General features: G+C 36.2%; 1 protein-coding gene across 4 annotated transcripts in view; it reads right to left on the reverse strand.

Annotated features, from left to right (window-relative positions):
* LOC117399860 (exocyst complex component 2-like) overlaps positions 1-20,663 on the reverse strand; it is a 179,089-nt gene that overhangs the window by 68,056 nt on the left and 90,370 nt on the right. For all 4 annotated transcript variants that reach the window (XR_009328500.1, XM_059022619.1, XM_059022618.1 and 1 more), the window contains 4 exons: positions 20,162-20,307; positions 19,443-19,524; positions 15,343-15,445; positions 5,677-5,799 (listed from right to left, as the gene is read on the reverse strand). Coding sequence is in view for 3 of the 4 variants with exons in the window: in XM_059022619.1 (XP_058878602.1) it covers positions 5,677-5,799; positions 15,343-15,445; positions 19,443-19,524; positions 20,162-20,307 (454 nt within the window). In the remaining variant the exon portion in view is untranslated. The remainder of the gene's footprint in view (positions 1-5,676; positions 5,800-15,342; positions 15,446-19,442; positions 19,525-20,161; positions 20,308-20,663) is intronic.

Consider the following 20,663-nt stretch of genomic DNA (forward strand, 5'->3'; position numbering starts at 1 on the left):
TCATGCCACCTACCATACAAGCATGTATCATCCACCTAATTGCAGATAGAAGCCCAGCCGCAAGTCTCCGTCTCCGATGACTGAGACAGAGTATGCCTTGTACAAGCAGCAGAAGTACCGGTAAAATACAACAAACCATTCCAACTCGCTGCACCTAATGCACTCCACAAAGCAGCGAATAATGAACCGAATAGTTGAAATGATCACTAAAGATATATTGACTATCAGCACTATTGGAAAAAAAAAAAAGGTTTTGTAGTTTTAGCTTGACTTCTAGCTAATGACATTCAATGGCTTAACGTCTACTCAGTATTATTTATAAGGCTTCATGTAGCAGACCGTATACCAGGACTGGGACGTATATACTGTATTTAATATGATAACTGATATGTTACTTAATGTAAACATGTATGTATATTTTATAGTTGTCCATTAAAGATACTGATTCATTATAAGTTATTATTTTGCCTTTAATTGCTGTTTGGAAATTTGTTTTTTTGCATACTATATTTGTATTATACTTCCTGTTAATAAAAGAGCTACTTGAAGCACTGTCAAATAATACCACAATTATTTTTATTTTTTTTACGTATCACTTCAAATTTTGGTGTAATGAAAGCATTCTTTTTAGCCAGTGGCACGTCGATGTAAAGTATAATAGTGTAATTGTTTAATAAGTTACGTGTATACAATTATTAAAATATATACGGAAATGCCCATCCCCAGCACATACCAGCTCCAGTAGGTTTTATGGATCAATGCACACATTTTTTTTTCTTTTTTTCCCCCCAGTGTCTAATGATGTGTGTGTTCAAACCGATTAACTTGCAATGAGTGGTAATTTTCCATTTAAACTAAGGGCAGTTGGTAGATCTGATGTGGAAGTCAGATTGGTGATTTGAGGACCATCATAGCCTTGAAGTATTATAACAAAAATGGTTTACAGTAAAGGATCAAATACAAATTTGTAATAATAATAATAATAATAATAATAATAATAATAATAATAATAATAATACAATAAAAATTGACCAAGGATGGTTTACCTAGTAAATATTTTCGTTAGGGACTGAGGCTAGCTGTGGGGGATGTGGTTAAGACTTGAAATGGCTCCCAGCTGTATGAGGCCTTTTTCTTCAGATGTGCAGTAAGCAAAGGCAGTGGAAGGGAACCAGCTGCTAGGATAACAAATTGAAAAGGCCCTTTTGACACAGAGCCTGGTGGCCCTGTCTGATCCAACAAAGACGTATCATTCATTGCAAGGTGAACAGCCTCTTTAGTACACTAGCAAGCAGTGGTGTGAGTGCTTTTGCTCAAAGAACAGCTGCCGTTTTTCTGAATCCAAATAAAAACAGAATCTGGCTATGCTACCCAGCGTTTACAAGCGACAATATCCAGAAAGGTTGACAGTGTTTAAAAGCATATTAATAGAGATTTAAATAGAGTAAGTGAGTGTAGTTACCATGGCATCAAAAGCCTACAGTATAAAGTATAGCCACTGTTTTTTTTCAAACACACTTTTACTTGTCAAAGGTATGTTAAACATATTGAAACATTGGGAAGATGGCACGTTTGAGCAAAAATCTAATATATACATAGTTAATATCTTTATCAAAAAACAGAAGACATATTTAATTTTAAGTATCTGTTTATGACAAAAGTATCGGCACCCCTGCTTAGTATTTCATGCGTCCTCCTTTTGCTTTAAAATCAACTTAAATGCTTGAAAGAAGTGGACATCCAGCAGGTAGGAGAATCATCCAAACAGCTAAAAAAATAAATCCAAGATTCACTTAAAGAAAGATTTAGAAGCATCAGGCATAATAAATGCACAAAGAACTGTACAAAGGCACGTAAACACAGAAGAGTTGTATGCACAGAGACCTCGCTGCAAACCACTTTTAAAGAAAATTAATTTAAAAAACTTAAAAAATGTCTTCAAAACAATTCTCTGGTCCAATGAGACTAAAATAGAGACTTCAATGAAGAAAATCATGTTTCTACAGTTAAACATGGAGGTGGTTTGATCATGATATGGGGGTGTTTTAGCTGTTCAGGGACTGGAGACATTCATGTTATTGAAGATAGAATGAATGCAGCTATGCATAAAAACATTCTACAAAGTATAATGATACCATCTGCTAGTAGCCCGATAAGCAACTTGTAATATGACAACAACCCAAAGCACACGGCTAAGTCAACTGTAGAATTCTTGCAGAAAACAAAGACAAAAGTTCTGGAATGGCCTTCGTAAATCACCACATCCAATAGAAATGCTTTGGACTTTACAAGTTTACTAAATGCTTGTCCTTAATCTGTTACCTTGAATTGTGTTAAAATAATATGCGCAGGGTGCCAATACCTTTGTCTGCGACTGTACAACTCCCCCCCCCCCCCCCCCCCCAACACCTTTTATTTGTATAGTTTTTTAAGATAAAATCCCTACTCAGTGCTGTGGCTATTATACTGTTGAAATATATGGCCATACGGCCTCATTTAACCCACATTGCTGAACTGTTTGTGACAAACTGAACCACTAAAGGACTGTAAATACTGTAACCTCCTGAAATTTAATTCTCACAGCATAGCATTTACTTTACCTTTGATCCAATTTTTCCATTTAAATCAGGAATACAAAATTGCATATGGTTTTGGCATTATAATGAAAAGAAAATTCATAGTTCATGGTACATATTTTAAACTCCAGTACATCCTCTAACGTAAATTGCAGAACTGTACCTAAAACTCATGTATTTATAAAAATATAGTTTAATAATGTCAGTTATCTACAGCATGTTAAAGGAATTGCACATTAGTTTCACTCTGGGGTGTGATATATACTGTACCCTACTGTGCCAATGTATTCTCCGCAAGGCATTTCTTCTTTTTTGTGTGTTGGAACTAAGAATGGAATTAAGTGGAAGCATCATGTTATCTAGGTCCCAGCACAACAAAAATCCATTGTGTAGGATTCAAAAAGGAAAATACCAATGTGCATAACAATTATTTCAGAAATTGAAGAATGTTTAATCCAGCTAATAACCAAGATCGGAATCTGAATGAACATCTGCTTTAGAATTATTAGAATTTAGCTGGTCAGACTGACCATGAAACAGCTATTCATCATTGGATGTTGGTTTCTGGCTGCAATACAGTAACTCAAGGAAAAAAAGTGTTCTTGCAAAACTACCAACTCCTTCAGGCTGTTATCTGAAAGGTAACCCCCAGCAATCTCTTGTGATACAAGACACTAATTGTTCTTGATAATTAATTTGAAGAGTTAATACTTGTATTAGATTAATTGTTATAAATAGTCAATCTATTAAACAGTATGACCTGTTCAAATACATTAAATCACAACTGCCTTGATTAACAAGGTAAATATTTTTTCTTATTGTTCTTATTATAGTTAAGCCTATACTGGTATCAATAAACTCTGCACGGCACTGCACAAAACACATTTCTTTAAAAGGAGTGCTTTAAATTCAGATTAGATAATGGTTTGGAGATTACCTTTAACCTGATTGGTCAATACGAGGTCCCTAATCTCTGGTAAAGGACCTCGTATGTTATCGTTTCAACTATATTTTATCACTGTTCCAAATCAATCCGCTGGAAAATACATAATACAGGATTCCCTTTTTTTGCTTGATAAAAGAAAATATCTGTTCTCGTAGATGCCCTCTGAATGTCAATGTAGACAGTCTGCTTCCTTACTGTCCTAGAAGTTAAATCTATTTATTGAAATTTAGTATAGCAAAATAAATAAATAAATGCATCGAGAATAATGTTTGCTGTCAGCAGCAATACAGTAACCACAAATAGCAACTAGTCTCTGGTTTGAATGACAAATTGTAGAAATCAGACAACAGGATGCAGACCGATTACTTTCAGCAACTTTAATTCCGCATAATAAGGCACTGTGCTCTCTTCTGTAACAAAGTCAGGAGGTTGAATAAACTTTCTGAACACACTGCAAACAAGTTACTGAACAAACAGCGTGATCAGCATCAACACGTGTAGGCTACTGGATATTTGTAATTACTCACTGAAATAAATTGAAGGACCGAACGGTAACTTAAATACTGAAACTTACACAAATCTTTACTCAAATCCTAATTCAAAAAACGAAAGTTACCGGTGCTTTTATTGTTTTCCATTTTTAAGAGGTGGATAAACAGTTCAAAATCATGTTTGCTTTTGTGTACAAGGTACCTAAACTGAAGAACAGCTCCAAGTAGAAGGTGTTGTTTTAATATAGGTATTATTTACCCTATTGGAAATACCTACAACTTAACATCGTCCACCACTAGGATACTGAAGCCTGAAGGCTACAAGACCACAGATGGAATTCTGAGCATACCGCATTGCGTTTGTATTTATTAACAACAAAAACTAGTGCTGTATAAAATCACAAAAAAAGCAAGTGAAAAAACTTTAAATGTTTTTTTTTTTCCTTTTTAACGTATCCATTTTCTAAGAGCAAAACCCTCGTAAGACAGATTTACTGTCTGTTAAATGCCACAGCCGAAGGCAAGGCACAGGGCAGACCTTACCATATGGTAAAGCCCTCTTCTTTTGGGTTCTAGTGCCAAGTCTAAATTATTGGTCCCTTTCATTGTAATGAGAATCTTTTGGTTCTTCAGTTTGATGATGCTTGAACTATAACGCATGAAGTGATTCGATATCAGGAGCTTTTCATCTATAGGAGTTGCATTTTAAACATCTAAATATTCTGAACTGAAATATAAAACATAAGTCAATAACCAGAAGAAAAGAGGTATCAGCTATAATATTGCTGGAGCTAAAAAGAAGTAGGAAGATGTTAAAAACTTGGTTAACATGCCTTTAAACCTAGAAATATAATGCTCTGTCTAGACAGCTTTATTCAACCACATGTCATTACTGTACCTCAGGCAAGCTATGCAAATATTAAACACACTGACACCATTTCTCAAACTGGGATGTCCTTATGTGTGCAGACAGTACATTTCCCCATTTTGCTGATGATCTTGTTGATATATCAAATAAGTAGTAAACCCAATAGATTGTTTTCCAGGACAGCAATACTACGTATTAGAAACTGAAACCAAGGAAACAGGATGTTTCACAGTTAAGAAGCAGCCCTGTGGTTTATTTACTCATTTAAATTAAATTTACAATTATTCATCAGATAGTTTTAGTAAGCAAACGAAGACAGATTTAAAAAAAAAATTACATTAACTACTAAAGTCTTTTCTGGTAAAGCTTCTTCCACAAAATCATTACAGCCCATGGCATCTTGCTGTTACATTATTTGGCTGAGATATATTCCACTAGAAAAGAGAAAAAAAAAAACTTAGCAGGTTCCTCGAATTAAAAGAAAGTGGTCACCCAGCCCACCAGTATATTATGAACCATGTAGTGCACCTTCAGCCTAAAAACAGTAACTCCTAGACTGAGAATGACAAGAACGGATCTCTTTTGCAACATAGAAAGTTTTGTGGGGTGTTTTGTGAGAGCTACTGTACACAAAAAGTGTGATACAGTTTCTGTTTGCTTGATGTCAAACACTGGCCTCATAACACCAAATTAAACAAGTCAAAATGACAGCTTGAAGAAGAGAAAAAACACTTACATCACAAAGTGATTTGCCTTTTTTAGCTGGGCAATGGCAGTCAATTAAAAAAATAAAACTTGCCTTTTTGTCCTGCAACATAATTTTCTTTGCAGTTCTGCATTAGCTGAAGGATCCACTTGTGCTGAGCCCCAATGCACTGCCAGGCTGGGTCACCAGGCGCCTGTAGTTCTGACAGATATCTGTAAGCATAATGAACAAAACACAGAGATCAATCCACAGCTATTGCTAACAAAGTCATAGCACTTCAAGCTGGGTTTCTGAGACAGCAAACATTCCCTTTTGTTTATTTGTCATGAAGGTTACTGTAAAACAAGAACATTTAACGAGCAAGAAATGTTTGCAAATTTCACATTTATTAAAAATCTGTAAAATGAATGTGCCGTGAAATATATTATTCATACCGTGTGCCGTACATTAAAAGAAAAAAAAGCATAATCCAGAAGTACTGTAATTGAGTCTCCTCTGCGTATAAATGCTGACTGAGGACACCTCTAAAAGTATTACGTACGATGTCATGCTGCATGTTGCATTATTTTGAGATGTGTTTGGATGTTTTAAAAGTACATCTCATTTATAATACCGAAAGTTCACGTTTTAAAAATACATTAATAATACTGCAAGTAATCGCATGGACAAAATGCAATGAACCACTGACGCTGCACATATCTCAAAACAATCCCAATAGTGCTTAATGCAGCATGCAAATAGCATTTGAGATCTTGTAAGCACCTTCTCAATGGAAGCAAATTATTATTTTATATATATATATATATATATATATATATATATATATATATATATACACAGTATATACAGTATATATATATATATATATATATATATATATATATATATATATATATATATATATATATATATATATATATATATATAAAATCACACACACAGTACACCCTCGCTATAACGAACCTGTTGGGGTCCAGTCCTTCTGTTCGTTATATCAAGGGGTTCGTTATAGCAGTTATAGAGTAAGTTAACGAGAGGAGATTGTGAATAAAAGTAGAAAACATGTACCTGTTCATTTAATTGAATCTATGCAGTATTCTGGTTTTGCTTCATCCAACTTGTTAAAGGATTAAAACGCAGTACAAAAAAGCAAAAATCCCAAATTAAAGATGAACTTTTATTCAAAACCAATCTGACATGAATCGTTTCAAAGTGCATGGTTGCTGAACAAGCCAAAAAACGAGTGCTTTTTGACAAAGTATATTTATGATAGAGATATGTCTGCGTTACTACTTTTTTCAAACGATTAATATAGTGTCCAGCTTTGTTGCAACATAAAATTATTTTAGTTTCAGAGGCATAGTTACACAGCACGCGTTTCTTATTAAGACAAAATAGCTGACTTCACTCCGGAGGTGGCATCCTGTGCGTACAGACCAGGATGTTGACAGTATGTGTATATTGTAACAACAATTCTTAAAGCTATAAGAATGAGCCTTCAGTCGATTCAGGTCCAAACTATCTTATTACACAAACAAATGATCAAAGACAATCTGCCAATTGTTAACTAACAATTAACAGGTCATTGTGGGCCACGACCTACGCCGCTAAAACTAATGAATTTTTTAAAGGAATCTCAGGGTGGAACTTTTCTGTCTCTGTTTATTCGCTTCTCTTTCCGCTTCACAAAAACAACAACAAACATTCCTCGTCTCTGGTCTTTAGCCCTAGTTAGTCCTGTGGTCCGAGTCTGTCGCCCATAGGCTGTTCGACTGATATTAAACACAGCCCCTTCTACTCCAAGTGTTCCTGCACTTCACAGACCTCCACACACATTACAATATTATCTTTTGTTTTTTTTGGGGGGTCCAGCGGCCAAGTTCGTTATAGCCTAAGGTTCATTATAGCGAGGGTGTACTGTATATATATATATACAATATATATATATATATATATTGTAAACGATCCAGTAGACACGTGCTGCTGAACTGTTTCTTTCCCGTTCCACCAACTAGCACAGACTCAATACGTTTGCAGGCAAGTAATTTTTATTTACAATATTTACATAAAATAAACAGTTTCTGTCACGGTTCTCGCCCTGTACGGGCCACTGACTAACTCACTTCTTCAACCCTCTCTAGCTATATCAGGATAGGGAGATAGCGAAAGAAGTCCAAGGATCCTCCGACCGAAGTGGGTTAGCCTGTGGGCAAGAACAGGGCCAGCTCTCCTCCCTAGAGCTGGCCTGAGTCACCGGCAGGTGTAGGTTGAGCTCCCTCTGCTGGAGTATATCTGCCACACAGGTCACTATCCACCAGACTCCCTCTGCAGGAATAGTCCCGTAACACAGGTAAGAACAAGACAGGCTCCCTCTGCTGGAGTCGTCCTGTAACACAGTTAAGTATTAGATCGGCTCCCTCTGCTGGAGTAGTCCTGTAGCACAGGTAAGAACAAGACAGGCTCCCTCTGCTGGAGTCGTCCTGTAACACAGGTAAGTATTAGATCGGCTCCCTCTGCTGGAGTAGTCCTGTAGCACAGGTAAGTATTAGATCGGCTCCCTCTGCTGGAGTAGTCCTGTAGCACAGGTAAGAACAAGGCAAGCTCCCTCTGCTGGAGTGGTTCTAGATCACTGGTAATTACAAGACAAGCTCCCTCTGATGGAGTAATCCTGGGACACAGGTAAGTGGAAGAATAAATCCGTTTTTAATGAAGACTTCCAGAAAAACAACAGCGATGACCCCAGACGTCCAGAGAAATGAACAAGGATAAAACAAGTTATATCCGGGCGGTGGAGAAATAACCCCTGCAGCCAACTCCCGGTCGTCCACAAAAGCAAATGGTGTCTCTTCTAAAAGCCAGTGTCCATTTTTTTTGTATTCATTATATGCAACGTGTCTTGTGTCTGTGTTATGAATAAACAATGTCTTGCACTTCCAGTCTCGCAAGCCCGTTCTCTCTGGTTATTATTTACTGTCTCAGCAACACGTAAACAACCAATACCTCTCTGGGTTATAAAGCATATAACACAACACGCTATGGTTGTGGCGGCGCACAACCGCATAGCACAGAATACCGCGGGTCTCTTTTAAATTGCTACGGAGTATACTATCTTCAAGTCTCACCCTGACAACAGAAAATAAAAATAAAAATAAATTTTAACAAACAAAAGGCTACCTCAACAAGAGGAAAAACCGCACTTTAAACAAAACTAAACGCCGACTATGTTTTAACACAAACGATAGTTTTACCTTTTGCTCTCTTTCTTTTTAGTTGTTTTCCCAACACACTGGAGCTTGCACGCTATTTCCTTTCAGGACAACCGGGCCGTTTTCCCCACACTCTCCCACATGGCTCTGCCCTGTTCCTTTTTAAACCCAGAAACCCCACCCCATTAATTGACACTCGGATTTCTGGGTTGTGTAGTTTCTTCCTTAGCGCCGCCATTTCTTAAAGGCGACGCTATCCTTTCCTCACAATATATATACACACACACATACACATATACATATACACACACACACACACACACCCGGGGCCGGATTAATCCTATACACAAATTACGCAGGAGAACAATCTGCCTGTTGTTGTGATTTGCAGCGAAGCGGTCAATCACTGCATTAATGTCCAATTCTTTGGTCCTTCTGGAACTGATCGCCAGCACACCCAGACGACTGGTTCGAGCGTCTCCGCTTCTATTCCTCAGATAGGTCTTTAAACGGCGTAAGCAAGAAAAGCTCCTCTCACACGCAGCTGATGTGACGGGCAGTGTCATGGAGATGCACACAAGTTTATATAAATCAACAAACACATCCTTGTATGGCCTTAATAGCACCAACACGTCATGGGTGGTGTTGACGATATACCCATTTTGTTTTTTCCTTTCAATAAGTCGCTTTGCCTGGTGAAGTTCTGCAGAGAGGTTTTCCTTCATTACCCCATAGTGTTTAGCCATTGGCAAAAGGCAATCTTTGTCCATGAATGGTTTGTGCTTGGGGTTGAGGGCTGTTGCTCCTCTCAGAATGTGACAGCTTTCAGACGAAAAACGTCTGTTCAATTCACTAACCAATCAGTCGATTACTGGGAAAACAGTGGTTACGATAGTCGTCCGAAGTTTCCAATCGCTCTCTTGACCCTATTTGGCTGTTCACCACAAACTCCTGCAGGTGGCAAGACTGTGCTTTTCTCCTCACCTGTGGTCGCTGCATTTCAATGCCCACCGAAGCACACTGGTCACTGGCACACTCCCAGATTGCATTCCACGTTTCAACGTTGTGTTTCTCGTTGAGGGTATCGACAACTGAACAGACCAGATCAGTGGCAGATGCCAGCTCCAAATCTGTGGCCTGTAGATGATCGGATAGGGTTTTTGTGAGGCTGAATATGCTTTCCAGCATAGTGACGTGCAGAACAAACTGTCCATCAATCAATCCAATAAGTGATTTTGCTTCGGTCGCTCTATGAGCATTTGACTGGTCGCTCACATCTGCTAGAGTCGCTGAAATAGCAGGGAGAGCTCTTTTTATTGCCCACAGTGTAGAATATTGGCAGGCCCATCGCGTGTCTGATAATCTTTTCAGTTCCACTACCCGTTTGGTGGGCTCAAGTTCTTGCTGCTTCTCGACAAACAGTTTGTGAATAACAGACCCGGAAAAAAAGTTGTAGAGCATCTACAACATTCTGCGACTGGTTTCACATTATGCACACTGTCAACTAAAACCAAGTTTAGTCTGTGTGCATAGCAATGGATGTAAAGCGCGTGTGGCACTTCTTGGCGAAATCTTTCCTGGACACCGTTGTTGCACACAGACATAATTGATGCCCCGTCGTAGCACTGGGCAATGCATGCGTTTTTGTCTATGTTACACTTAGCCAACGTCTGTTTAACTGACTCGAGTAAAGACTGTGACATCTAAGCCATCTGCTGGAATAAAGTCCAATAATTCTTCATGAATGTTGTCATTGTTTAGGTAATGCAATACAACAGATATCTGCTCTTTCTTGCTTATGTCTTTGGTTTCGTCAACCATTAAAGCAAAGTGCTCTCCCAGCTTAACCTCGTCGCTTACTTGCCCCCTTATCATGCTAGCCATAATGTCAATCAATTCATTCCGAATGTCATGGTGCACATATTTAGCATTGCCAGGCCCACTAGCTAACTTTTTTGACACAGTACTGTCAAACTTTCCAAGCAGGTTTAACAGTTCAAGGAAACTACCTCTGCTGGTGGATTGCTCGTTTTCTCTGTGCCCTCGCTGACCAATCGTTTGACAAGCTGTAAACCGTAGTGACTCAACTACTGCTCGCATGTACTGCCTGTTTTCTTGTACAATCTTGGAATGTCCAACGTCAAGTTGTGTTAAAATCTTCGAGCACCTTAAATTCACATCATGCTTCCATGGCTAGTTTATGGGAAACACTTGCATTGTGTTGGGCCAGTTTCTCTGCTCCTTTTCTCCAGTTTTGAAACCCGGCATGGCTGAAGCTCTTTTCGATATGACCCGGACCATGGTGGAAAAAATGTCTACACGCATAGCAGAAAGCAGCATCAACTGAGAGCGAGTATTCCAGCCACGAGTATTGTTTGAACCAAGAGTTGTTAAACCCCCTTGATTGAGATCCAAATTTTCGAGTCGGGTAAGACTTTAATTGAGGACGCCTCGGTCCCTCAGCTGGATCTTGGCTTAAATCCACAGGACCACCAGGTTTCTTGCCAGTGACGACAACTATGGCAGTGGAAGCGAACTCTTCTCTCCCCCCTCCACTCTCATTATCGCTATCCGAGTCTTCTGCCAAAGACGAACCCTCCGCTGCCACTAACGTTACCCCCTCTTCCTCTTCTTCATCGTCCTCCTCGTCCTCATTATCCTCCATGTTTGGCATCACGATGTTCTCCACCACGTTAGCATTCACATTGCTGGAATTAGGAATCTGTGGATCGCCACTGACATCATCCACTCTCCCTCGTTTTTTTGGGACAGCAAAAGTAAAGTGGTCCATAATCAGCGAAATAGCTCACTAGAACCTACGAACTTACTGTTTTTCACCGAATCGATTCGACACTTCGAAACTGCTAGACTAACCTTAACATTATCACGCACATGCAATCACACTTGCAATGATATGAACCAACCAATCAAATCACACACAACAAGCAGCAAAGGTCAATGGTCATCATCACTTACTTAAATGAAAAATATGATTTCATAGTTTAGTTTTGTTACATATAAGTCAGTCCGATGTCTTCATATATATATTTTCTTCCATAAATATTTTACATCACAAAATTACTGGGGGTTTGGGGGGGGCTTAGGGGGGGCTCAGCCTTTTTAATAGGGGTGCTTAAGCCCCCGCTAGCCCCTCCCTCCCGCCGCCAAAAACCCAGAGAAAACATGTAACATTTAGACATAACTAAGACATACAATGTAGACATTACAAGACATGTTATTGGACCCTACAAATCAAACAAGGCACAAACACAACACGATTGGACAACATTCACAAGCACACTGGGGCCACGACTTGATCACGATCCCCCCCTACCCCACAGGTTCACATGCACAGGCACTCAAGACATAGACAAAACGGAACAGCGACACAAAACGATACAACACATAACACTTAGTACAGATCACTACTATATATCTATCTATCTATCTATCTATAAAATACATGGATGAAGGCTGTATTTGCATCCTGTCATTCGAAAAAAAAAGCATAATACCACAGCAGTGAAGTCAAAATGGCATATTCGTTTGAAGATTATAATTGACCTTTGACCCATACTTGACTCCTGTGCACCCCGAGACCACTTTCAAACACAAAATGTCTCAAACACTCGACAACGCCCACAATTCGTGGTTTTTAGGCACTTAACAAATCTGTCTCTGTGAAGATTTACAATCATCCTCCACCAACAGGAGCACCAAACAAGCGAGCAAGACAAATAATCTTCGACTCTGACAGCAACTAAGAAAAAACAAATCAAAAACAAAACAATAAAATATACCCCATTGAAACACCTTGTCCTTAAAAATGTCATTTTTTGCAGTTCATTATCTACCCAGTTTAATTCACTGTTGCTGAAAAGAAAATTGTATTTAAAGATTCTTTAATAATCAGTGCGTTTACATGAGAATAAGAATTCCGATATTTTTCGGAAAACTAAGTTTTCCGAAAACTAATTCCGATATCAGAAGTCATGTAAACACAGTTTTCGGAAAAAGTGTCGGAATATTCCGAAAGTCAGTTTTCGGAAAACAGCACCTAGAAATTTCCGATTAATATTCCGAAAACTAACAAAATGCATATCATGTAAACACACTTTTCGGAAAACTTATTCCGATAGCGTACTGCACATGTGCAAACTTTGACCTTCATTCCTGCACGTGGTTTAAGAAAACAGAGGAAATAATAATAATCTGTAGTCAGTCTGCACGCATCCATTTGTCTAGTTAGGGATAAAGTAATACATTTGTTAACATGTATTTGTTAATATCCCATACTGAAGCAGCAAATGTTTTCCAGCTTTAAAATTACATGATAATTTAAAATAATGTCTGTAAAAGAAACTGGTAATATAGAACAGGATGAGCTGTTGGAAAGGCTGATTGCACATTGTGGGGAATCTGAATAGAGATATTGGATAGTAATCTTTGAATTTAAGACCTGACAGCCAATAACCTCACAGCAGCTCTCCTCACCGATTGATAGATATGGAGCGGGTTTAGTATCCTAGGAAATCAACTGATATTGTTAAGTGAGTGAACATTTTGCGAGTGTCCAAAATGAATTAAAAAAAAAATCTACAATAATTGCTTCATCGGATCAGAATTTTTCTGAAACAGCGGCACGTGACAACGTAGTAATGTTAAATATTATTAGTTTTGCTCAAGACAGACGGCTACAGTTGGGACTGTTTTAAAACAAAATAATATCTATAAAATACATTAACAAAGCAGGTTACTCTGGATCTCTGCATTATCATCCTTATTTGTTCACAGATGCATATTCTCAGTAACTTTTAGAAGCAACAACACAGATTACGCTCTTGACAGTAAGTTAACCACACAGCTGCTTATCCCGCAATCTCTACATGGAGCGCATGCGAGTCCAAATTTGTCACTCCTGTGAGAATAGTGTGCAAGCGCTTATATGTGCCTCTGCAAAGTTTAACACATCTTTTTTTAATGTGCGTCAATGAAAAAATAAGAAAACTGTATTGAAAAAGTGTATGCAGTTTTGTTTTTTACTGGCAGATGGCAGCAGTCCCTAAGAAATGTGCTTGACAGACCGGGTCATCTGTATACACACAGCTGAGAGTAAAAAACGGATGCCTGTGTATCTACAGAGAATAAAACAGGTTGTAAGGAAGCCTTGTCAGGTTTGGTACTGGTCAAAATTACCTATTTATTTATTGTACCTACACTTCACAGATAATAATTCATATAACAGCGCTATACACCCGTGCCTGAAACTGGTAAAGATAGTTATTTATACCTATATAATGCTGCCACTGTAAAAAATTGTAAACACATTGTTGTTATTTTGTTATTTAAGTTGTTGTATTTAACTGTATTTCCGTTTATCAATCACAATAAAAAAGTGTGTATTTAAAAAAAAATTGCAAAAATTGTTTTGAAAATGTCCAAAATGCTTATTTGAGGGCTAAGAATGAAAAATCTGGGGGGGGGGGGGGAAGCACATTTTTAACATGGAAATTGCCTAAATAAATTGGCAGCTGGGTGGTTTCTTACAGGAATCTTGTAACAATTGTAAGTATCTTGTAACAATTGTAAGTCGCCCTGGATAAGGGCGTCTGCTATGAAATAATAATAATAATATTATACAAGACACGTTTTTAATTTCATGGAATATTCGGTTTCATTAAAATATTATGGATTAGTTATCGTGGGGTCCCAATCGATAAATAATTTGATTATTATCGTTATCGTTACAAGCCTAGTATTTTGTGTCCATTTTAATAATGATTTCCCATTTTAGGATTTTTACTGTGAAATAATAGTTTAGGCACATTTTCATATAGTATGCGTGACTAAGAATAACTTAAAAAAAAAAAGAGCTATTTAGTTTCACTGAAAGTCATGCATTGTTAATTAACGTAGTCAGCCTGACTATAATGCTCATAATAGGTTTGTAACATCTGTAAAGTTTTATGCATAGTTGAGTACAAATCCACAAATAGACTGCAGCTTTCCATATTCAAAAACATTTTATAGTGTTACTGAACCTCACTACTTATATTTAGATTGCATAAGGAAATAATAACAAGTACCTTTTTTAAAAAGAAAACAAAAAGTACAATGTTGTGTATGGTATATTTGAATAAATGTACCATTACAGTGTACCACAGGGGTAGAACAACTACTGATTTGAAATGGTTGAGGTAAAAATAGTCGAATAGCCGACCAGTCGCCACTTTAAAAAAATATAATAATAATCTGTCTGGGCCTCTATTTGTGAACATAATGTTTTGTACACTGTTTATGCACTATTATTTTAAAGCTTCCTGGATTGTTAAAACAATCTATTCATGTTCTAAAATGTCATTCATGTATATATTAATGGATTCCAACTGCAACTGCAGTTCTGTGCATCTGAAACCACACTCTTCATAATTACATGACAGCCGACAGTCGACTACAAGTTTCTGAGGTCGACTGTCACTTTTCTAGTTGACTAGTCTGTGCTACCCCTACAATACCAATAACCACACAAACATTGTTAAAAAGGTATACCTTATGTATCTTTTCTGGTCATGTAAGGTGGACGGGGTCTCGAGCAATTTATCAAGCAGAAGACTTCTCAAAGCATCAATCCTCGTTTCCACTTCAGCATAAACTAACAAAAAGATAAACGCAGGCATGAGCAACATGTACTGTATTTAACAAAGACACGTTTTAAGAATTTATATTGTTACCAAACCCCTTATGGTCAGCTTTATGTATATCTGTATCTATCAAACTTTATAGGACTTCTTAGCTGAATATTTTAGTAAAGGGGCTGTCCCTGACTAACCGTTACTAAAATACTTACTACAGTTCATATTTTTGTATTATTTTTTTACCTCTTACAGGAATTAATAGTGATACAAAGTTTAACACTTTTTTTTTAAATGCAAGCTGCCATCACTTTATTTTTCACAAATGTAGTTTTATTACAGATACACATTAATAAAACAACTCAAATAGGTGCATTTCAATAATAGTATACATCATGTTTTAACTACATACATGTTTTTTTATTAAACAATATCTGTTTTTTAACACAGAAAAATTACTTGGTTACCATCATTTGTCATTAGCGGCAGTAACAGTAACGTACAGTCCCCCACTCTTAATTAACTGCCTATTTACAGTAAGACCATGCCCTCTATAAAAATACAATAAGATAATGTAAAATCTATATATATTTACACTGCCTTACTATTGTGGGGCGGTCAGAATAATTGCACATACAGCATTGTATCCATTAAAAAAAAAAAAAAAAAAAAAAAAAAAAAAAAGATTTCAATCCCATTGCACTGAAGCAGGGCTCCAGTATACAATAAGCTTTGGGTTTCTCAGTATTTAAACACTAAGCAAAGCAGATTCATTCAAAACCAAAACAGCATTTGCTCCAGTGCAAAGTTTGCACCACTTGAAATAAAACAAAGAATTACCATACTAATACAAAATACAAGCAAACAAGCCACATTCTCCTCAAAAGCAATAAACAGCTAATGATGCTTAACAACTGTATCTTTCGACTCCTGTTCCAGCCAACAGCTGCAAAATCTGCACATCATTATTTTGTCACCGTCAGCTGCAAAATCTGCGCAAGTGCTAGTCAGAGCTTCCGTTTCCCTTCAGACCGTGTCTATGGTAACGGCTGAGCCTTGACAACTAGGATTGCATGTATTTATTTAAAGCAGGGTTCTTCAATCCCTTATGGAAAAAAAACATATATTTTTTATATATGGTAGAAAAGTATGATCCTTATTTTTCATATATAGAAATTGGCCCCTTTTATATATATTTAAAATATATGGGATGTATTTTAAATAAACTTTAGTCTGTAATCCATATATTTATTTTATATGTTGAAAATATATGGTGCACCATATATTTTCATGTCTGTAATCCATATAAAATAAATATATGGATTACAGACTAAAAGTATAAGGATCACACTTTTCTACCATATATTAAAAATATATTTGTTCCATAAGGGATAGGCGGCCCGCGAGAGCCTTTCTTTTGGCCCGTCAAGCGTTGGCTAACCTTCAATACAAAAGCTGAAATTGCTGATACGGAAGATTATAAGGTCTCCTCTATCTACAGGGTATATGCTTCCCCTAACAAGCAGGGTTTTTTTGGCAGCTTAATACAGATACAAGTCAGCTGACTGGCCAAGCTATAATTGTGATGAGCTATCATTTTGGCTTGCGTCACAAATCTCTGCCCATTTGCTTAGTTTTAGTGCCTCATTGGTTGAGCAACGAGAGAAGGCTTTAATAGTGCAATTTGAAAACAGTGGTAGTAATATTATGTTCTTTAGTGCGGTGAAACTATCTTGATATTCTTACAAACATTGCTGCACATTCATTCAAAACCAAAAATCCACATCTGTGTCTAAAATGGCAAGTGATGTGTGGGATTAACATAAAAAACAACAACAACTTCAGATTTGGCAAGCAAGTCAGAATTGGGGGATACAGTTGCAGGTAATGCACTTCACTCAAAAATGCTTCACACTGTCCAAACTAGCAAGGTAAATGTTACGTATAGTGATCAACGTTTTGTTTTGATCCTATTTTCTGTCATGAGGAGAATAATAAACGAAAAACAAATTGGTGTTTTTTTTTCTTTGTACAACGCCCCCTTTTCCACATACTTTTTGAAGAGTTTATTAGTTAAATTTGACAGTTTTCACTTGTGTGCACAGCTTTAAAAAAAAAAAGAGTAAACCCCAGTAATGCTATTATTTTATGAAAATGTTTCATTTGCCACTTTGTTTATTGCAAAGAAACTACAATGGCAGGGATAAAAAAAAAAAAATGAAAAAGAAAAAAAGCGATGTCTACTTATGTACTGTTTCTGCCTGAAATACACACATGAAAAGTGTATAATTAAGTTTGACATCCTCTGCTTTATAGCTAATTCAGTGGAGCAAAGTAAGGCCTTCACAACCTATTCTGGAATATTACACTTTTATATATTATTTTAGGATAAATATTATTGGAAATTGCTTTAATTTTGTAAGATTTAGCTGGGAATTGTGCAGCATGTGATTGGAACAGGAAAGTGAAAGTAGTTTTTGTATTAATTTAACTTAAATACGTTAGTAATGTATTTTAGCTTAGGTATTGTATTAAGTTATATGATTGATTAACCTATTACATTTGACCTGTTAGAGAATTTTTTTTTTTTTTTTTTTTTTTTAAATCTTCCAAAACAACAGATGTTTGTCTCCAGTTTATTGTAGAAAGTCTTGGAAAGTTGAGCAGGGCTGCTGTATGTTGTAAAATGAGAAACAGTTTGGTTTTATTATAGAAATACATGAAAAAACTTAAGTGCATATGTCTATATTTCCTTTATTTTTCATACGATAAATTAAGTATTGTTAGGAAAATTAGCAATGCGGCCACCAGTAAGTGTTCAGTCACAGGAAATTGGCCGAAGAAACAGAGCCTGTCAAAGTTCTTTTATTTGGGCTTAAAAAAACCTGTTTGGCAACAGTCAGAAATGCATCTACGGCACACCTCTCAAAGATGGCACAGTGGATATGCAATTAAGTTTATTTTCCCCTCTGTTTACAGTCATGCCAAGTATTTAATTTAGAAAAGTTTAATTTACATTTAAACACATTGGAGTTGCATGCATATTTAGACATGCAACTCCAATGTGAACATGCATATTTAGACACAGCGCTACACTTTTAATCAGACGCTTAAGATGCTTATACAACAGAAGTGCTTTTGTTAGTTAACTTGAATGCTTGCTGCGCAGTAATTGTCAGAACATTTTCTAGTTTTAATAAAATTAAAATTAATAGCATTACAGTGAGATTTGTATAATTATTTGTTTGCAAGACGTCTTTTGAATACTGGTCAGGAAATTATATTTGCTTTCTATTTTTATTATTAATGGCAATCAAACATTGTATCATTGTAAGTAGTTATATCTGAGATGTATAAGTTGATTGGTGCAAGTGCAGTGTTGCAATGTTTTGTTACTCTATGTAAAGTGTGTTTGGATAGTCAGATTTTCATGACCATTTAAACAACCCCCCACCAGTACTCGCATCTTGAGCTCTCTGTGGCCCCCCAAGGTTTGGACATTGCGTTATCTGGCCCGCCACTGATTTAAAGTATTTTTTGTATAACCCTCCAAATTAAAAAATGTAATTCTATGTTTGCTTTATAATGATTTTTCATTTTATTTCGTTTTATATTTGCATTTCGTTTTATATGTTTCATTTCATTTTATATGTTGCATTTAGTTTTATTTTGTGCTATTTCGTATTTGCAAAAAAAAAAAAAAAACAAGGCTCTAATTATTAGCATCCAAACTCCTGATGTCACTGAAGGGGCATCAGTGATGATTTATCAGGACAATTTTACTAAACTGCAGAACCACAGAGGAGAGACTAAACAAAGAGCAGCATTCATTCTGAAGTAGTTTTCGTGTTCAATCACTAAATCATTTACTACAGCCAAGAGAGGATATTGCTAAAAAATGCATGAAGATACCAGTGACCTAGTAAGCAACTTGTGACATTAACTACAAGCATACAAATATAGTAATTATTATTATTTTTTTTTTTTTGTCAAAACGTGCAAAAGCGGTTTGCCTACCTTTCTTGAACACTTGAACTTCAGTGTTCCCAAAGAGAGACTTGGCTTTTTCATAGTCATTGATCACTACATCATAATCACCCTAAACGCAAATAAAAAAAGACCAACAATAATAATAATAATAATAATAATAATAATAATAATAATAATAATAATAATAATAATAATAAATGTGAACTTGGTGATAGGTGCCATGTGGTTTACACTGTAAAAACAATAAAATAAATATCTATATCTTTAACCGTAGTAAAGAATATTATACTAATAGAAATTAGCTAAACAAATGACCAAATTAAAGCATTCTTTACAGTTTGTCCTATAGACAAAGAATCATAAAATAATTGCAGTTTGCAGTGAAAGAACAGATGTGTTGATTTTAAAATATTAGTTTCCAACAGAAGTGTTCAACATTTACTTATCATATCTTTACAAATATTGAGGTACTGGAATTCAGTTTACTTCATGGGGGGGAAAAAAATGGATTACCAAAAAAAAAAAAAAAAACACACATCTGCATCTGGCCAATGAAAATGGATACATTTACAACATATGTTAACAATTTTATAATGAATGGAAAGGCTTATTTTTTAACTTCATTAAAAACTCAGGCCAAGATTGATAGAAAGTTGGTGTTAACATAAATGAGCAATGCTTCTAGTCATTTACATATACAAATATTGAAGTATGTTGAAGGACAGCTGATGGAAATATTCAAATACCTTCTGAATGTTCCTTTCGATATTAAGAGGAAGATTAAATAGAAACTTGAAACGCTGAAGAACATTGAGTGCATTCCGTGTAGAATCAGCTTTGTCTTTGCGTCCTAACACTTCTTGGAATAAAGTGTCTGCTGTGACACTTGCCCCTGTAGATTACACAGAAATACATAATTATATTAATATAGTATTACAGTTGCAGTTCTGCAAAATATATACAAAACTAGAATACTTTTTTTTTAAAGAATATATTACAGGTATGACAACTTATTCTTTGTAAAAGGTGTTCCGGAACTAATGCAGCTTTGAATGTTAAAATAAACACCAACGTCCTTTTTAAAAAGCATGCAGACCACAATCATACGCTTTTTTTGTTCTTACCACAGACGTGTACTCTTTTGTAAAAAAAAATAAATAAAGTAACATAAAAAGGGACATCTTTTCAAAGTGTTTTTAATCTTTTCTTTATATATAAAAATGTACAAAACTAGTCAAACCAACAATT

Source organism: Acipenser ruthenus, chromosome 4 (genome assembly GCF_902713425.1).
Source record: "Acipenser ruthenus chromosome 4, fAciRut3.2 maternal haplotype, whole genome shotgun sequence".
NCBI classification, from domain to species: Eukaryota; Metazoa; Chordata; class Actinopteri; order Acipenseriformes; family Acipenseridae; genus Acipenser; species Acipenser ruthenus.